Source organism: Trachypithecus francoisi, unplaced genomic scaffold, assembly GCF_009764315.1.
Source record: "Trachypithecus francoisi isolate TF-2019V2 unplaced genomic scaffold, Tfra_2.0 Lachesis_group21, whole genome shotgun sequence".
Classification (NCBI taxonomy): Eukaryota; Metazoa; Chordata; class Mammalia; order Primates; family Cercopithecidae; genus Trachypithecus; species Trachypithecus francoisi.
Genome location: NW_022681467.1, coordinates 36,846,186 through 36,863,403, shown reverse-complemented (window position 1 = coordinate 36,863,403; position 17,218 = coordinate 36,846,186). Strand labels below are relative to the sequence as shown.

Sequence of the window (17,218 nt, the reverse complement as noted above, 5' to 3'; positions counted from 1 at the left end):
GTCACTTTGAACCCAGTCTACTTGTCTCTGGTGTGTCAGCCAGAAAGTTCTACCGGTGATGACAGGAGAGCAAGGAGCCCGCAAGGGAGCCCATCTGCCTTTTGGTACCACTGACTTCCCTCTCCCAACCCTGCCTGCTCTTTTAGTTTGCCCTGCCAAAATCAGTGTTTTTCAACCCTCTAACTCATTTAAATCACCTTGGGAGGTTTTGAACAATACCTATGCTAAGGCCCTAGGTACCAGCATTTTTCAGACACTTCCCAAGTGGTGCTCATGTGCTGTTAGGGTTGAGACTCCGCAGGTCATAAATCTGAGCTGTCGCACTGTAGGCACATGGCCTACAAGCATGGGACGGGGCAAACAACTCCTGATGCCAAAGCATTCGGCCCCAAGTGAGGGTCTTCCCCACCAACACTCCGCCTTCTGGGTCAATCAACGTTTGTCAGATCTGTCTGGAGGAGTCTTGAAGTGAAAATGATCTTTAAATTTGCTTGAGAAGTGGCACGTTTTCCACTAGGAAGAACAATCAAAACATTTGCAGTGAGAGGCAAAGGCAATGTCTTACAGAGCCCAAGAGAGGTGAGTCTCAGGTCTGCAAAGCTGCCTTAAGAAAGGCAGAGCTGTCCGTTCCCCAGGTTGTGTTCCAGAAAGACACTTGTTCAGCAAATAGATGTATTGATGAAAATTAAAAGGGTCAACACCAACAGGCCAAGGATGTCCTAACCAACGCAGGTGGGCCTAACAGAAGGGCCTGCACAGTCCTCTTCCTTCTCTGATAGGACACCTTTCTCTCCAGGCCATAAACATCTAGAGAGGAAGCACGGATCATGAGGGCAGGTGAAGGGGAAAAAGCCACCCTCCTCTCCCAGCTGGGACTGTGAAGCTGTAGGAGGAAGTCACACACGAACCTGAGCACCATCGCTGTTTGATACTGGCATGTTCATGTCATCCATGGAACCGGCTCTATCTAAAATTTTTTGTGTGGCATCATTTTTGTTCCATCCCAGCACAGCCCACTATGAAAACCAGCGCCTCAGGAAGAGAAGGGCCTTTCAACTGTGTTCTGGGCACAGAGATTTCAGCTGCCAAGTCCTGGAGACAACCAGAATGGCACCTGGCAGTGTTAACTGAATGCAGTATTTTTGGAAGTCAAGGTTTCTGTGGAACTGGAAAGGGGCTCTCGTGGTTTCCGGCCCACCAACAAAGCTGGCTGGCCACAAAGAACCCAGGCAGGATGTACTCTGCTCAGACACACCCTCAGAGGATGAGCGGGAGAGAGTGGACCCACAACTCCTGTTAGCCCAAAGGAGGGAAGGGCTGCTTAACCTGAGAAGTTTCCAGAAACTTCCCACCTGCTTCTATTGCAGAATCATCCAGCGATTGTTTCTACTGAGCATGTCCCCGCGCAACAGGCTTTCCTGAGCCCCCCAAAGAGCAGACAAGTCAAAGGAAAAAGGACATGAGGATGATTTATTTGGCAGTCAGATCTTAAGAGGGCAGCAGAACTAGCAAATGGCCAACCCTGAGCCCAAATGTGGGCAGTAGGTTTATGTGTGCTGAATGCTGGCTATGCTATGAGGCACCTTTGCGCCCACGGGCCTGGACCCCGGCCTCTGTCCTGAGGTGCGGGCTGCCTTTTTAACCTTCCCATCTCCATCCCTGGATCTTTTTTACTGGTTAGAAGCTGCAATAAGGATGGCAGCTTCATTCAGCACCCAACTGCCTGTACCCCACCCACCCAGGAGGCAGGCAACTCCTCAGTCGCTTTTTCATTCCTCAGGGAAAGCATACTGAGTCTTCTTTGACTTAAAAACAACCTCACCAAAATAGGCTCTGCTATTTCTTCTCTTCCCCCCCGCCGCCCCCCATTCCTGACAGTGCGTTACACAAACTAAGCCCTCTTAACACAGCAGGCAGCCCACCTGCCACTCTCCTCGCCAAGGCTCTACTCCAAGGTTTCCCTACAAGGGTGAGGAGCAGGAGGAGTAAATAACTTAGTTACAATACCATTGAGAAGAAAAATAATACTGCTATTTTTAACATGATCCCCTGTATCTTTCAGGCTGGGTCATGTTCCCAGCCATGGGCAATGTGCCCTTGTGCTGTGTCCTCCTCCTCAGGCAGGGCAGAGCCCTTCTCCATGCAGGCCCTACATTCCTCTACCCTGGCTCCAGGGCCAAACTGCAGGGGCATCTAGCCTCTCACCCTGCCCAGCTGTGGTTTTAAAGCTACAGGACAATGTAAACTTTGTTTCCCTGGCCCAGCAAGGCTCCTCCTCCTCCTCCACTCTTAGGAATGTCAGTAGCTCCTTGGAGTCTCCTGTGCCACTGGCTGAGGCAGCCTCTCTCTCCAAGGGGCTTCGGCCATGGTCCTGGCCCCACAAGATGGAAGGCTCCATCTCCAGAAGTCAGGGCCAGATGCGTGTGCTTAACGCGAAACACAGTACAGTTTTTGCCTTCATCCAGAGCTGGGACATGGAGGCCCAAAACAGTAATACATCTCATTAATGGCTTGGTTTCTGTCTAGCATTCACTGCTGGAATCCAGGCTTCAGGTTGCGAGACCCGGAAGGCCGCCACAGGGGGCTGCTTCCAAAGAACCCAGTTCGCGGCATTCTACGAGGCGCACAGCACCTGCTGCTCTCCAACGAGGCTAGGGTACAACTAGAGGCGGTTGTCTCCATTGACCCGAGTCCTTCTTGGGGCCCTGGACAGAAGAGAAGAGTGTCCTTGCTGGCAGGCAGGGCCTTGTAGCCCAATCAGGCAGCCCAAAGCCAGACAATATTACAACTTTTCTACCCAGGAGAAAGAAACACTGAAGAAGTAGGACCTAGCCACTGCCTTCCTGGCTCTGGCACCCCTCCATCTCCCTCACCTTCGTTCTCGACTGTCAAAATGGTCTGCAAGATGCTCCTGGGAGATGCGGAAGTCCTCAAATGGCTGCTGGTAGCGGGATTCAAAGGAGCCTTCCCGGGCTCGGCCGTGAAACAGCTGGCCTGAGGCATCTGAGCCCCGCTCCCGCAGGGACGTACCACTGAAGGGACTGAGGTCACCATTCTCCTGCTTCAACGAAGGCAGGTGCACAAGAGGGTCAATGACTCCTCTGCACTTCACGAGGCTGCTGTCTGGCTCTCCTCCCACCCACCCCATGCCAGCCCACCCCTGCTGCAGATACCTTGGCAGGGAAAATGTCAATCTTGATCAGCAGGGAGGCCAACTCCAGGTCCTCACTGTAGTTGTTCTTCAAAGGCACTGCTCTGTATCCTATAAGGAGGAAAAGCCTGGCCCTCAGCCCACGAGGGACAGCAAGGGGCCCAGCCCCATCCTGCCAGCAAGATTGCAGGGGCACTGCCTCCAGGAATGGTCCTCACCTGTCTTCAGGCCTTTTACCGGGAAAGTAGCCTGAGCCAGGAAATTCTGGTCACTAAACATGTCTTCCTCATACACCACAAAGCGCAGAAAGGCAAATTCAGGGTTACTGATCTGGAAGTGGAAGGGCTTGGCCGGCCATACAGGGTTGAGTCCATTGTCCACTATGAAGGCAAAGACAAAAGGCTTCAGGTCACCCTGGGAGAGGATGGGATGACTGGTGGGGAGGGGCTTGCAGTGCCCCAGGAGAATGGGAGGACAGACTGACCCACAAACTCTGTCTTCTGCTTGGTGCTGTCATACTCAGCTCCAGCCACCTCAATCTCCACAAAAGGGCACACAATGCCTCGGCCATTCTTTGGCAAATGTCGGGCACCCAGCACCTGTAGGCAGACAGAAGGGCCTGGGATTGTCCTTCCTGCTCCCTCCAATCCCCGACTGCGGAGGCTCAGGCAGGATTTGTGAAGTGGAGGCGGTGCGCCCTCTGCTGGGCCCCCAGGACACTGCCCATGGAGTCTCTCCTGACATCGGGGACCTAAGCTGTCCAGAGCAGCTGCTGCCCAAAGTTTATTTGAAGTCTGAGCTTTAGCCAAAATTTCCATGTGAGTTTTGCAATCCACTTCATGTTAAATCCATGTCTATTTAACACAGAAATCTTTTAAATGACCTCCCCTTAGGGGAAAAAAGATCTCATCAGAACAAGTCACCCCATGGCTCTGCACGTCCTAAATGCATAGAGTGAGTGCAAGCTATCTTCACCCTTTCAGGGTGGCCCCATCCACCCTGACCACCTTGATGCCTGAAAATGCCCACTTTTGGGGAACCCAACATAAACAGATTCCAACGGCAACCAGCCCCTTTCCCACCCTGAAGCCCAGATGAGCAGCACCCACCTCAACAGAGATGGCACATGGCTCCAGCCCGCGGAGGCTGCTCTTGTCAAAGGGGTCGAAGGCCTCATCCCGCATGGTGCTTGGCTGCAGCACGTAGCCACAGTGCCTGCCCGTCATGAAGAGAGCCTGGTTCATCTGCATAGGCTTGTCTGGAAGAGGCAGGTTATGGTGTATTCCAGTCCAGCTGCCCCACAGCTGGACCCCTCCCCACCCTCCTCACAGGGGACTTCCTCACCAGGGGTCTGGAAGTTGAGGGCCACCAGCTGACTGCCACAGATCCACATGGGCAAAGGATCGTAGTTGGAGGAATCCAGTCGCTGGCCCTTGGGGTAGATGCGGGAGAGCTGCAGTCGATTGTACTGAAGGAACTTCTTGCCTTTGGCCTTGTTCACGTATTTCTCAGCCTTGGTTTCCGGGAAGGATGACATGTCCCGGTAGCAAGCACGTTCTGTGCCAATCTCTGGGCCAAACAGGGAGAACACTTACAGAGCCCGCCCACCCAGGAAGTGTTGGGGGGATAACTAAATACTCCTTTTGCATCCACCAGGCCCTCTAGGCACACGCACACCCCGCCTGGGCCCTGGCCCTTACTCTCTTCATCGAAGGGAACAGGCCGGCAGTAGACAACAAGTTCAGAGAGCTCCAGGGCGATCTTCTTCCTCCGTTCCATTATCTTCCCTTCAGTGAGCTGGTGACACACACAAGGCCCTGTAGCCCCAGGCTACAGCCCTGCCCAGGAAAAGGAAGCCCCTGCCAACCTTGGGTGTGCCCACACTGCAGGTGTTCTGGGCCCATCTCCCACCCTCCCCTGTACATTCCAGACACCACACCCAACGGTAAATGAGGAGCTCTGTCCTCAGCCTCATCCTGGAATCATCTTTCCTCTTTTCTGTCCCAGAGGACACATTTGCCCTCCAACCTTCTTAGAGGGGTGGGGGATACAGACTCCTCATCACCACCCATGTTCCCAGTGGCCTTCCAGGGATCCTGGAATTGGCCACACTCCCAAGTGACACTTCCTGACCATTCATTACTCAGCCTCATCCCAGGGTAAAAATGATTCTTCTGTGTCACCTGTGACTGCACTGGGGATGTAGGCCCCTGGCTTGGTCTCCATCTGTGTCCTAAGGATGATCCTCACTGCCTCAGCTCCCCCAACTCCAATATAACCACCCACTCTTCGTGGCAAATCTCCATGCCAAATCTCTACAGAAGCCTACTCACAAGCACCCCATCCTATCCTCTCACCCCTGGAGGACTTTCTTCTTTCAGTGGCTTTTTTTTTTTTTTTTTGAGACGGAGTCTTGCTCTGTTGCCCAGGCTGGAGTTCAGTGGCATGATCTTGGCTCACTGCAACCTCCACCTCCTGGGTTCAAGCGATTCTCCTGCCTCAGCCTCCCGAGTAGCTGGGATTACAGGTGCCCGCCACCATGCCCAGCTAATTTTTGTATTTTCAGTAGAGACAGGGTTTCACCATATTAGGATGGTCTCAAACTCCTGACCTTGTGATCTGCCTACCTCGGCCTCCCAAAGTGCTGGGATTATAGGTGTGAGCCACCGTACCCGGCCTCAGTGACTTATATTCAGACTCTTCCTTTTTCAGCTAGACCCCCGGATCCAGTCCTTCAACCACCTGGTATGCCAGCTCCTTTTCTTCTAGGGGACAGCCTGGCAAGCACCCTATCCCTTCTCTGTTTGGCTTGCAGTTGCCCTCTCCAAAGCAGCTACAGACCCATCTACCAAATGCACTTGGTGAAAGGGCCACCAAGTAGGAATTCCCTAACCCTTGAGAATACTTCTCTGTTCCCCCAGGCTCAGTGGAAGAGGCCACCCTTCCCCAGAAGGCTGGTCCTACCAGCTAAGCCTGGGCTCCGTCTCCTCCTACACCCTGCTTGCTCCTTTCACAGCTATCTGCATGAAAGCCTGCTCAAACCCCAGCCACCTGTCCTCTCCCTCAAGGACAGGCCCTACAAAGGCTCTGCCTTTGCCATTCCAGACTCCCCACTGCCCACTGCCATCCAACCCCAGCCATGCTGCTGATGCAGCTCAAAAGTCTCACCAGGGCTATTTGCTGCTGCTGAATCCAAAGGGCACTTACAAGTTCTTATCGTGCCTGTCTTTACCTCTGTAGCCCTCAACACAGCAGACCCCCTCCCTCACCAGTGGCCTGCAGTCTGTCTGACCTGCCTTTCCTGGGCTCCTTTTCTTGCCCATGCCTTCTCATATTGAGCTTCTCAATCCATCCCAAGTTCTCTTCCTATTCGACACCACCTCATCCCTTCTATGCCTCAGCCCCCACTCTACTCCTGCTTCCAGCCCAGGACTTCACCTCTTAGCTCTGGTCTTGTGTATCCAACTGCCCACTAAGCAGACCCACTTGAACAACCCATCAGTATCTCAACCTCAACATGACCTAAACATACCACATTGCATCTCATGTGTCTGTTTCTTCTCCATCCCTAGCTAAGGCAGGGGCTGTGGCCTATCTAGCATAGGCCACTGGCTGCCCCACTGCTCTGAGGGGGCTTGTGCTGGGAGCTGGAGGCCTTAGCTGCCTGACAGGCCCACACACTGCCCCCCACCAGGCTCCAGCAGGATCTCACCCTGGCATCTGCGGTCTGGGCCACTTCACGGATCTTTTTCACCCAGTCCTGCAGCTCCTCCTGTGAGTCGGCAGCAACATCCAGGGACCAGTGGGCCACCGACGCCATGCTGATGGAGAAGACGAAGAGCCGGTTGTTCTTGCCCTCAGGACGGATGGCTGGGAGGGCGAGAGCAGATAAAAGCTGGGAACAGACATCTCACCCGCTCCACCCCACTTCACACCGCAGGCACTGGCTCAAATGAGTTCTATCTCATCCCATTTCCTCCTTCCCACACCCCATGAGGGGAAGGACTGCTCTGCAGGCCCATTTTACAGATGACGATGCTGCAACTCAAATAAGTCACTGCTGGTTGTTGTGGAGCCAGTGTTCCAACTTAGCTCTGACTCATGCTGCTTCCCTCAAGCCATGTCTCCCTCTCCACCCCATCTCCAAGCCTCTGTTACATCCCTGTGGTGCAACCCATTAGGCCTGGGGACGTCAGCCAACCAGGAGCATCATCCTTGCCGATTCTGGCGGGTTCCCCAGTGCCTGGCATGGGGTAAACATGCAGGGGTCAAAGCTGAGGGTGACAAAGGGAGCCCAGGGTGTCAAGGGGATGTCCAGAGCATGGGGAGAGCTTGGAGTGAGGGCAGCCTTTGGGGTTCAGCCATCAGCTTCCTCCCTAGTAGCAGGAGAGAGATACAAAGAACCTCACCCTAGGGAACAGTGGGCAAGAGAAACGGACAGGAGCTCACCAATCTGACAAGCCGGCACATCCAAGACCCCCCGCAGCAAGTCCCCTAGGGGGCTGTTCTCGTCCAAGTGCTGTGGAAAGCAAAGCCCACCCAATGGTCAGCATGGCTACTGCAGGTTTGTGAGGGGATATCTGTGTGCATGGGACAAATACATCTTGTGGGTGTACCTGTGACTGCCAAACGCAGCACAGGTATATGGGAGACTACGAGCATGGCCACATGGGCTGTGTGACCAGTCCATGTGACAGGTGTCTGTGCATGCATGTGCGTGCTTGGGACTGTGTGATGGGGGCATGCCAAGGAGAATCTGGGGATAGGGAATGCTGTTCCTCAGGTGGTTCTGGTCTTACCTCCCTCTCTGGCTCCAGGGCCACGGGGTTGACCATCTCTTCCACGTAGTTTGATGGGAACCACAGCTGCTTCTTCCCTCCATAGTCCCCTCGCCACCTGTGGGAGCCATAGGGTGCTGACCTCCAGCAACCACCCCAAACTCCCATGAGGAGGGTATCCTTCGGTAGGGGCTCCCATGCCTAAGCCAGGCTGAGGCAGGCACTGCTGGTGCACACAGGAGACAAGCACATCACAAATGCATGTCTTTGGGGCCCCAGCTCTGCTGGGGCCCTTGGACTCTAGGCCTACCACACCACTGGCTCACCAGCCTCCCTCTTGCTTCTCCACATTCTGGATGATGGCGCTCTTGGTGAAGGTCAGCTCATCCTCCCTCTGGGCCTTGTAGTCAAAGAGGGCTTTGACTGCACACTGCAGAGGTGAGAAGCACCAGTCAGAGCAGAAAGGCTCTCCCTGCCACTGCTGACCTGGGGCTTCACGTGCACACACACGTGTGCCTGGGCTTCCCAGCCTGGGGTCAGGCCAGTGGGAGATGACACTGCCATCAACAGGCCCCAGTTATAGTTCTTGTTACTGCCCTGCAGGGAGGCTCCAGGACAGATATGATCAGAGAGGCAGGGCCTCTGCCAGTGAAGTACCTCAGGACCCAGGTGGAACCTTAAGCCCCACCCTGGGCCACAGGGAGAACCCTGAGTCTGCTTCCAGGAGTCAGGGCTGGCAGGCCAGGAAGGCAGGGCCTACAATTGCCCTGAATGCCTCCCTGGGACCTGGAAGCATATGGGGCCTGGATGGGACCCCACCACTCATCTGTGAAGTAGAAAGAAAAACCTCCTTCCAGATCCCCTGGCTGTGGAGGGGAGGGGGTGAAAAACAGGGCCCAGGCCTTTTTAGAGAAAAAGGCAAAACGAAAAAGAAACTGTGTGACAGAGCTCCATGAGGCTGGGGAATGAGTGGCCAGTGTGCCTCCAAGCTCCTACCCCACTGCTGCCCAGGGAGGAAACGGGGATCATCCACAGGAGTTTTAAAGGGTCACTGCTGACCTAAAGCGTAGGGGCTAGGGAGTGGGTTGGCCGTGGAAGACCTGCGGTCGCTCACCAACCACACATCTCTCACAACCTCTTGGGCCTCGGAAAACCACAACCACCACTTCTCCATAAAGACCACAGATGGCCCAGAACACAGGAATGAAGCCCCAAGCAGCTAAGCAGCTGGGGACCCTCCCCAGCTTCCTGTGCCCAAAGGCCTGAGCTGTACCTTGAAAGTTGGCATAGGGTTTGCCTCTACATAGAAGCCAGGGTTGCGTCCCTCATACAGGGCCCCGTAGTCAGGCTCCTGGAAACAGGACACAATGGGATATGTTAATGCCCCAGAGCCTAGAGGTAGAAAGCAGCTACTGGTTTCCGCAGCAGCTTCCCTTTCCCCCAGTGCAGCAAACTTCTACCTGGCCTTCCTCATCAGGCCACCAAGGCGGCCACCACCACTAGCACCTGGTCCACAGGGATCCTTCAACCTCAGTGGAGAAGGCTTCAGAGGCCTCAGGTCGGGTCTCACCCTTTCTTTTCTTCACATTCTTATACGTGAGGCCCAGTCCAGGATTCTAAAATCTCTCAGGTCCAAAATGCCCAAACTCCCAAGTACTTCTGAGCTATGTGCAGGTGGGCCCTTCACAGACTACCCATATTCAGTGCTTTAGTTCAGTGGCTCATTGGTTCACTGCTGAGCCCAAAGTCAGGAAGAGCCTTTCCACTCCCCACACTCCTCCTGCCACTCCTCTCCATCACCTGAGCCCCTGGTGCCAGTGGACAACAGGCCTCTCCCCAGCCAGCCCTGTCTACTGAGGACAGAAGTCTCTCAACTGATCTCCTGGTCCTAGACCCCTTTCTTCTGTCCAGGGCCCTTATGAGTCCTGACTTTTTCCCTCAGTGGTCTCACCTCCTGTGGCTCTGCCCTCCATACCATCCATGAGGAGGCTCCACAACTACTCTTGGGTAGCCTCTTCTTACCTGCCCTAGGACAGAGTCCAGGCCAAGCCCAGGCTGATGAGCTTCCACTGGGTGCACCTCTCCCAGCGTGAGCCCCAGAACCTCCTCACTCCTCACCCTGGCTCATGGGGAACCCACTGCTTATGTGCCTGTCCCCATCCTTGTAGACACTGCTCAGGTGTCCCCTCCTCCAGACACCCTCCTGGTACCCACACTGGCTCCCAGCTGGACTCAGGGGCCTTCCTATGAACTCCTACAACACCCTAGGCCTTGCTGTTACACATATCCAGATTATCCAGTGACTGCTAAGATTCTGGGTCTCTCCTGCCTCCCCTGCCATGCCCCGTCTACCACAGCCCCTCACAGCTGTGCCAATCTTCTCCAGCGCCTCCTCGTTGATGGGATAGCGCAGTTTCATCTTGCGGTATAGCGGGTGCTTCTCATAGTAGCTGATGAGGTCAACAAGGCTGTCGAACTCCGAGTTCCCTAGCATCACAGTCTGGCCCTCTTGCTGGACACGGCAATGCTTGATCTTGCCTTCAGCCCTTCACAAGGACAAAACAGTCACACAGGGTCAGGGCAACTCAGACCCAAGCAAGGTCCCACAACCCAGGGCCACACCCCTCACCGGAAAGAGATGGCATATGAGTTGGGCTCATTCCGCTTCCGCACCAGGAAGGCCCCATCACGAGGGACACGCATCAGCATGTGCTCAGCCTGTGCTCTGGTCAGGCTCGCGTGGTACCACCTGAGGACAGGCAGAGTCAGGCCCAGCCAGCACCACCCATTGCCCTGCCCTGCCCACCCCCAGGTCCCTCCCTCACTCTTTGCTCTCGTGGGCATTGGTCTGTGGGACAGGCTCTGAAAGTCGCATCTCAAACTCATTGCAGCGCAGAGGCACCTGCTGGTAGTGTGTGATGAGGTCATAGAGGGAGTCAAAGACGAGGTTGTCTGTCAAGAAGAACTTGGGGGTCCCAGCATCTTGCCGTGAGTGGATACGGCAGTGCTGGACTTTCCCATTCCGCCTGTGGAAGACACAACGTGAGGGAGGCTGGGAGAAATAGGCCAGGGCCCCAAAGACCAAGTTCCACCCCAAATGAGGCACCAAGCCTCAAGGAGGGAGGCCAATCTCCTGAGGAGCTCAGGTGTGGGCAGTCGCACTGAAAGGCTTCAAATGAACCGAAAAGGGAGGGGTATGGTGGGGGGGTGAGAGAGAGAGAGAGAGAGAGAGAGAGAGAAATTTATGTTCCATGTAAAGCATAATTATTGTCCTGGATCAAAGGCTCAAATGTTAACTGATTATCTCTGGGTGATGTCATGTCTGTGTACACACGCTGACTGAACATGTGAATCTGCATGGGAAGTGTTACCAGAAAGAGAGCGTGTAGTCGCCCACGAAGGTCTCACTCTCTCGCACGAGGAAGGAGCCGTCAGGGGCCCCGGTCTCGATGCAGTACTCAGTGAGCAGGCGCTCAGCGATGTGCCGCCCGTCACGCCCTGCCCCTAGCTTCCCATGGAACCACTTCTCATTGGAGTGCAGCTCTGTGCTGCTGCTGACCTGTCAGGGGAAGGCAACAGCAAAGACACTGGGACCCTGGCCCAGGCCTGACCTGGCCCAGCCCCAGACCTGAGCTGGTTCCTCACCTCCTTGGGCTCCTCCTCATCCTCGTTGCCCTGGTCACTGCTGGTCTCCTCAGAGTAGTAGATCTTGCTGCTGGTCAGAACGAAGTAGTGGGGATACCATTCCTGGAACGGACCAAAGAGGGACTTGTGAGCCAGGGTCCTCACACCCACTGGCCCACCACCCCCAGCCCGGCCCAGTCCTCACGTGGTTCACAGGGTCCTCCAGGTAGAGGATGCCATTCTTGATGGAGTTGCTGATGTCGTTCTCAGAGTACATCATGGATGTAGGCACCTCCTCGTAGGCACTGCCCTCCGCCAGCTTCTTGTGCTGGAGGGGCAACCAGAACAGGGCAATGCAGACTCCAGTCATCACCCCACCTCCTCACCCAGGCTTAGGCCCAATAGCTGAAGCCATGGCCTGGGCAAGGCACTGAGAAGTGTGGGGCTTCCCCAATAAGCCCACCACCCCCACCTTGATGAGGATCTTCCTCTTAAGCTGGTTGGGTGAGGGGAGCCCATCAGCGGAGATCTCCACGGGCTTGGTGAGGAGTGTGTCCCCTAGCACCTTCTTGAAGTGCTGGGCCATGTTCCTCTGCTGGGCAATGCTGCAGTGGTCCTCAATGGACAGGATGACTGGGTACCTGCGGGGTGGGGGACAAGCACAGTGAAACAGATTCTGCAATTCTCTGGGGTCTAAGTAGCCCCTCACAGTGAGGTGTTGGGAGCCAAGGGCCTGGGGGCTTGTCTATAAAAACTATCCCAGGCCATAGCCACTGGCGGGGCAGCGGGGGTTCTACAGCTGTGGCAGCAGTGGAAACCAAAGGGTGGCCACTGATGCAGTCCCGAGCTGGCCCAATTATGGAGGCTGCTCAGCAGTGGAAGAAAAATCAGGCCACCAAAGAGGCCAGGAGAGAGGAGAAGCCTCCAAAGTTAGCTGTTAGAGCCCTGGGGAGCTAAGGGAGACCAGTGACCACAGTTTAAGCAGTAAACAGAATTGAAGGAATGGGATATAGGGAAGACAATCTCTTGGGCTGTGAGGGCAAAGGAGTTGGCAGGACACTGGCCTAAAGAAAGCAGGGCATGTTTCCTGAAGATGAGAAGAGCATGTGTTGTATAGTCTAAAGGGCCCATGAAAAAGAAAGTGGGCTCAACATGTAGGAAACAGAAAGTGTAACTTGGGAAGCAACAGCTCAAACAGGAAGCAGGTGACGAGGAGAGGCCAAGAGGAAGGACAAAGATGAAAGGCTGAGGGAGAGGGGACAGGGTATTCGAGGAGTCTTGCTGCCCTCTGTCCCTCTAGAATGAGAGAGCTAGAGCCAAGTTAACCCCTGGGTCCTCCAGCCTCTGACTCACTCTGAGGCCACAAAGGCATGCTCCTTGATGGTTTGCAGGACATCTGAGAACTTGATCTTGGTGGTAAGGGTGTGCCCATGGTAAATAACTGGCATCCCATCTGGGCCGTCCCAGCAGTCCACTGGGGAGCAACATCATCATGGTCAAGCGGGCAGGCCTCCCATCTTCCCTCCCCCAGCCCCGGACCCCACGCACACTCAATGCAGCGACAGCCCATCCGCAGGCAGCGAGCATAGGCTTCCAAGGAGGACTCACTGGAGAACTGGTCCCCGGTCAGGTACCTGGATAGGCAAGGAGAGGCATGTATGGTCAGATGGGCCCTCCTGGGAAGAAGCTGGGTGGGCCCGAAGGAGCCACACTCACGTGTTGTGTGAGGAAGAGATCCAATAGTGGGAAAGGGGGTTGTTCATGGTGTCCGGGCATATTGCATCCAGCTGCGAGTTCCACACACTATTCTCTTTGGAGAACAGGAAGGTGACAAACTGTCCAGGAACATGTGGAAGGGAAGAGAAAGTGAGTCCCTGCCCGGTCCAACCCAAGATGGTGGGTTGGGGGTAGGAGAGAGAGAGTGCTCTGTCCCAACTGGGGGTGGGCAAGATGCATAATAGGTAGGAACAAGGTGGCATCCCTAAGAAGCGTCTAGCTCCTGAAGCCCAGGTGGGGTTCTGGTCACCTCTACCCATTCTCTTGACAAAAAATGGGTGAAATGTCGGAATCACCTCATCCAGGAAGAAGTATGGCTCCTCGATCTCTCGCAAGGGGTCTCGGAGGAAGCTGAGCATGAACTCCTGCACCTGGAGGCGATCAACAGCCCACAGCTCCTGATTGGGGTGGGGAGGGCAGGGAATGAGAGAAGCCTCCAGTCATTGATGAGCCCAGCACCCCCAACAACCTGACAGCCTGGGCCAATATCAGCCCAGCCATACCCCCTGGTAGTCAAGAAGGAACTGCTGGAACTCAGGAAGGGACACTCGGCAAAGCTCCGGCCGCTCCCCAGCCCTGCAGGGAGAGAAGGTAAGCTAGCTAGCATGGTCAACAGACAACAAGGTGCCCCATGGAAGGCAGAACCCAACTCCCAGGCAGCACAGCTTCCCAGAATGGTCCAGCATGGTTCCCTACTCCCACTACCTCCCACCTGGATCAGAAATCGCCCAGTGGCGAGATGAAGGGGGCCCAGGGAAAACCCCACCTCCCCACTCCAAACCAAACCTCAGAGTACTGGCTTCCAAGAAGGGGAGGTCCATCTGCAGAAAACAGAACCTGGTCAGGGCAAGAGCCCCTGGGAGGCCATGTGGGAAAGGGGCTAGTAAGAAGACAGGCTAGAGCAGCAGATGGGGGTAGGCCTCAAGAGGAGAAGAACTGGAGAAATGGCACCCAAAAGCCCCTAAGCAGGGCAGCAGGGCTGAGGCAGGCAGAGCTGGGGGGTGGGGTGGAGGAGCAGGGGCAGGGGTTGAGGGAGGGCAGGTGGCTCATGCACCGTCTTCTGGGCGCTGTACATGAGGCTGCGGTACAGCTGAGCAAACTGCCCGTAAGTGATGTCCCCGCTGCGCTGCTCCAGGTCCTGCATGGTATAGAGCGGGGGTGCCAGTCAGGCAGTCAGGGCCCCAGCTGCAGGGCTCTTGGCTTCCCCTGCCCCCAACTACAGACAGCCCTGGGGGGGCACTTACCGTCAGCCGCTCTCGGAGGAAGCGCATGTTGGGGACCCGGTAGTTGACCTGGGACAGCATGTTCTTTAGGTCCTTGGCTGATATACTGAGAAAACAGGGACATCCCCAGTGGTCTCATCCAGCTTCTCATGACCTCTGACCTGTGGGTCGAGCCCACCTGGGGCTGGACAGGTAAACAACACTATTCTGGGAACCTGGAGTCCTGAGGGCGAGACTGGATCAGAACCCATGGGGTGACCAAGGTTAGTCCCTTCCTTTCTTTGGACCTCAGTTCCTCATCTGAGCAAAAAAAAAAAAAAAGCCTGTAATTCTGGCAAGGAAGATGTGAACAGATTCAGTAAAGTGGGTCAGGCATGGGAGGAAGAAAAACCACTCCCCAGGCCTCCCCTCCCACTGGCACTGCTCAGGCCTGTGCCAAGGTGGCAGTCAGCCCATCCAAGACTGAAGGCAGGGCTCACTCACAACTTGCCTGCTGGGGGCAGCATGGCAGCGGGTCCCTACCTGCTGCCCACTGGGATGCTGGAGTTTGGTCCTCAGAACCCACTAACCCATGAAGGGGAGGGAGGAGGAGGTGCATGCTCCACCAAATACAATGACTGGCAACTGGGCACCTCCTCGGGCTAGACAGGGCCTGGCTCCAGGAAAGAAGCTCAGAGAACAAGCGCCCCTGCTCTCCAGGGGTGTCCTGCCCAGGATGTGAAGCTGGGGACAATGCTGGACCTGGCAACAGGATGGACAAGAAGGGGGAAGGGGGGCTTTCTCTCCTGGAAGGTGGTGTCAAGGAGGGGAGGGGAGGGTGGGGTCACCTCCTCTGAGCCCCAAGAGCCTGGGAGGAGGCACCAAAATTCCCCAAGGGGGCTGAGCGCCACACTGAGTGGATCAAACGCTGCGGAGGGAGGGCTGGCTCTGTACAGGTGCCACCTCCTCTGATCCTCAGTCACCCAGGAGGTAGGTGCTATCAGGGTCCTTGTTTTCCAGTGAGGAAACAGAGGCCTTCTGGTTGCAACTGCCTGCATCACCAACCTTGCCCTCTGTGGTCTCTTTCCCATCAGCATACGAACAGCCTGGTACTTCTTCCACCAAAAACACCTGTCTTGCCCCTGCTTAGCTCTCCAAGTACTGCCCTCTTCTTTGCTCCCCGCCACAGCAAAGCTCCTTGCAAGAGTCATATTGCTCCCTTTCATTCCCTTGAGCCCCTCACCACTTGGCTGACACTGCTCTTCTCACCATGTTAAACCCAAGGGTCAACGGTCAGATTTCACCACTGTCTTCTTCCTTGGGCTGCCAGAACTCAGCACTCTGGGGGTTCTCCTCTTACCGTACTATTTGTCCCCAACCCCTCCAATCTCTAATATGGGGGTGGTCTGGGGTCAGCCACTGGACCCTGCCCTTTTCTTGGTCTGCTTGCCCCCTAGGTGATCTCACCCAGCCCTGTGGCTTTCAGTCTTATCTACATACTCCCAAGTTAAAATCTGCAGCCCCCACTGTGTATGTACCTAAACTCAGTCTAACCACCTGCCTACTCAACATCTCTCCCTGAACAGCTAATAGGCATCAGAAAACTTAACATGCCTCAAAGTGAACCCCTGAGCTTCCCTCCAAATGGGCTCGTCCCATGATCTTCTCATCTCAGTCAATGGCGACTCTGTTTTCCAGCTGCTCGAGCCAAAGAGCATACTATTATCCTCAATGCCTCTCAAACCCCAAAATCAATCTGTTAAGGATATTCTTTCTGGCTCTATCTTCAAAATACAACATGGCCAAAATCCAGCCACTTCCTACCATTACCATCATGATCCAAGCATTCTAATTTTTCACCTGGAGTGTGGAAACAGCTCCTAACTGAGCTCTTCACACAGCAGCCAGAGTGATCCTGAGTAACCCATCAGGTTACATCACTCCTCTCTTCAGAATCCTTCCATGGCTTCCCATTTCTTTCAGGTCAAAGGATCTCACCACGGTGCAGCACCCACACCATCTGGTCTTTGCTCCCCCTTCTCTCTTTGGCCCCCCTGGCTGCCACACCAGGCCTCAGAGCCATAAGCCTCAGGGCACCCTTCACACACTACTGGCCACCCTCACCTCCAGGACACCCAAAGGCAGTTCTACATATCCAGTCTCTGCCCACAGCGGCAGGGCACACAGCATGTGGCTGGCTCCTCTCACTAGCTCACACCAAGGCCACCAGAGGACTTTGTGCAGAAAGCTACATGTGGCAGAACCTTCTGCCCACCACCCTGGCCCCGCTTAAGGTCCCCTGGGTCCTCTGGCTCTCCAGGCAGCTAATTAGAGGCCTGGCTAAGGTTCTGGATGCCCATCCCCACCCTGCTGGGCTAGAGCCACGGCTCAGTACTTACCGATCCTCACGATTCCGATCCACTGAGTAAAACTGCTTCCGGAGCCACCTGGAGAAAGAAGCCTGAGGTGAGGGCCACTACTCCATCTACGGCCAGGCCTGGGAGATGCCTGGGCACACAAAGGGACTGCTGTTCCTGTCCCCCTGGTCCCTAATGCTCCCAGCCCTAACCCCTTCAGGAGTAGTTCTTACCTCTCAATCTGCAGGGGTGTGGGTGCCTGCAAAGTATCCTCCATCAGCCAAGTTAAGCCCTTGATCCACATGTTCACTTCATCCTCAGATGTGGCTG

The 17,218-nt window shown here is 55.2% G+C and overlaps 1 protein-coding gene across 2 annotated transcripts in view; it reads right to left on the bottom strand.

Annotated features, from left to right (window-relative positions):
• Positions 1-1,450: 1,450 nt before the first annotated feature.
• PLCG1 (phospholipase C gamma 1) overlaps positions 1,451-17,218 on the bottom strand; it is a 39,484-nt gene continuing 23,716 nt past the window's right edge. Inside the window, exons 4-33 of one of the 2 annotated variants that reach the window (XM_033186425.1) lie at positions 17,122-17,215; positions 16,931-16,978; positions 14,574-14,658; positions 14,384-14,467; positions 14,116-14,150; positions 13,833-13,905; positions 13,626-13,727; positions 13,270-13,388; positions 13,102-13,187; positions 12,907-13,027; positions 12,026-12,194; positions 11,759-11,881; positions 11,575-11,676; positions 11,301-11,488; positions 10,755-10,955; positions 10,559-10,678; positions 10,295-10,475; positions 9,203-9,280; positions 8,256-8,359; positions 7,951-8,047; positions 7,601-7,670; positions 6,864-7,021; positions 4,852-4,948; positions 4,496-4,720; positions 4,261-4,409; positions 3,636-3,750; positions 3,370-3,531; positions 3,174-3,262; positions 2,874-3,061; positions 1,451-2,705 (exon numbers count right to left, since the gene is read on the bottom strand). In XM_033186425.1, coding sequence (XP_033042316.1) covers positions 2,663-2,705; positions 2,874-3,061; positions 3,174-3,262; positions 3,370-3,531; positions 3,636-3,750; positions 4,261-4,409; positions 4,496-4,720; positions 4,852-4,948; positions 6,864-7,021; positions 7,601-7,670; positions 7,951-8,047; positions 8,256-8,359; positions 9,203-9,280; positions 10,295-10,475; positions 10,559-10,678; positions 10,755-10,955; positions 11,301-11,488; positions 11,575-11,676; positions 11,759-11,881; positions 12,026-12,194; positions 12,907-13,027; positions 13,102-13,187; positions 13,270-13,388; positions 13,626-13,727; positions 13,833-13,905; positions 14,116-14,150; positions 14,384-14,467; positions 14,574-14,658; positions 16,931-16,978; positions 17,122-17,215 — 3,506 coding nt within the window. In that variant the 3' untranslated portion in view covers positions 1,451-2,662. The remainder of the gene's footprint in view (positions 2,706-2,873; positions 3,062-3,173; positions 3,263-3,369; positions 3,532-3,635; positions 3,751-4,260; positions 4,410-4,495; positions 4,721-4,851; positions 4,949-6,863; positions 7,022-7,600; positions 7,671-7,950; positions 8,048-8,255; positions 8,360-9,202; positions 9,281-10,294; positions 10,476-10,558; positions 10,679-10,754; positions 10,956-11,300; positions 11,489-11,574; positions 11,677-11,758; positions 11,882-12,025; positions 12,195-12,906; positions 13,028-13,101; positions 13,188-13,269; positions 13,389-13,625; positions 13,728-13,832; positions 13,906-14,115; positions 14,151-14,383; positions 14,468-14,573; positions 14,659-16,930; positions 16,979-17,121; positions 17,216-17,218) is intronic. The other variant, XM_033186426.1, reaches the window with a different exon arrangement.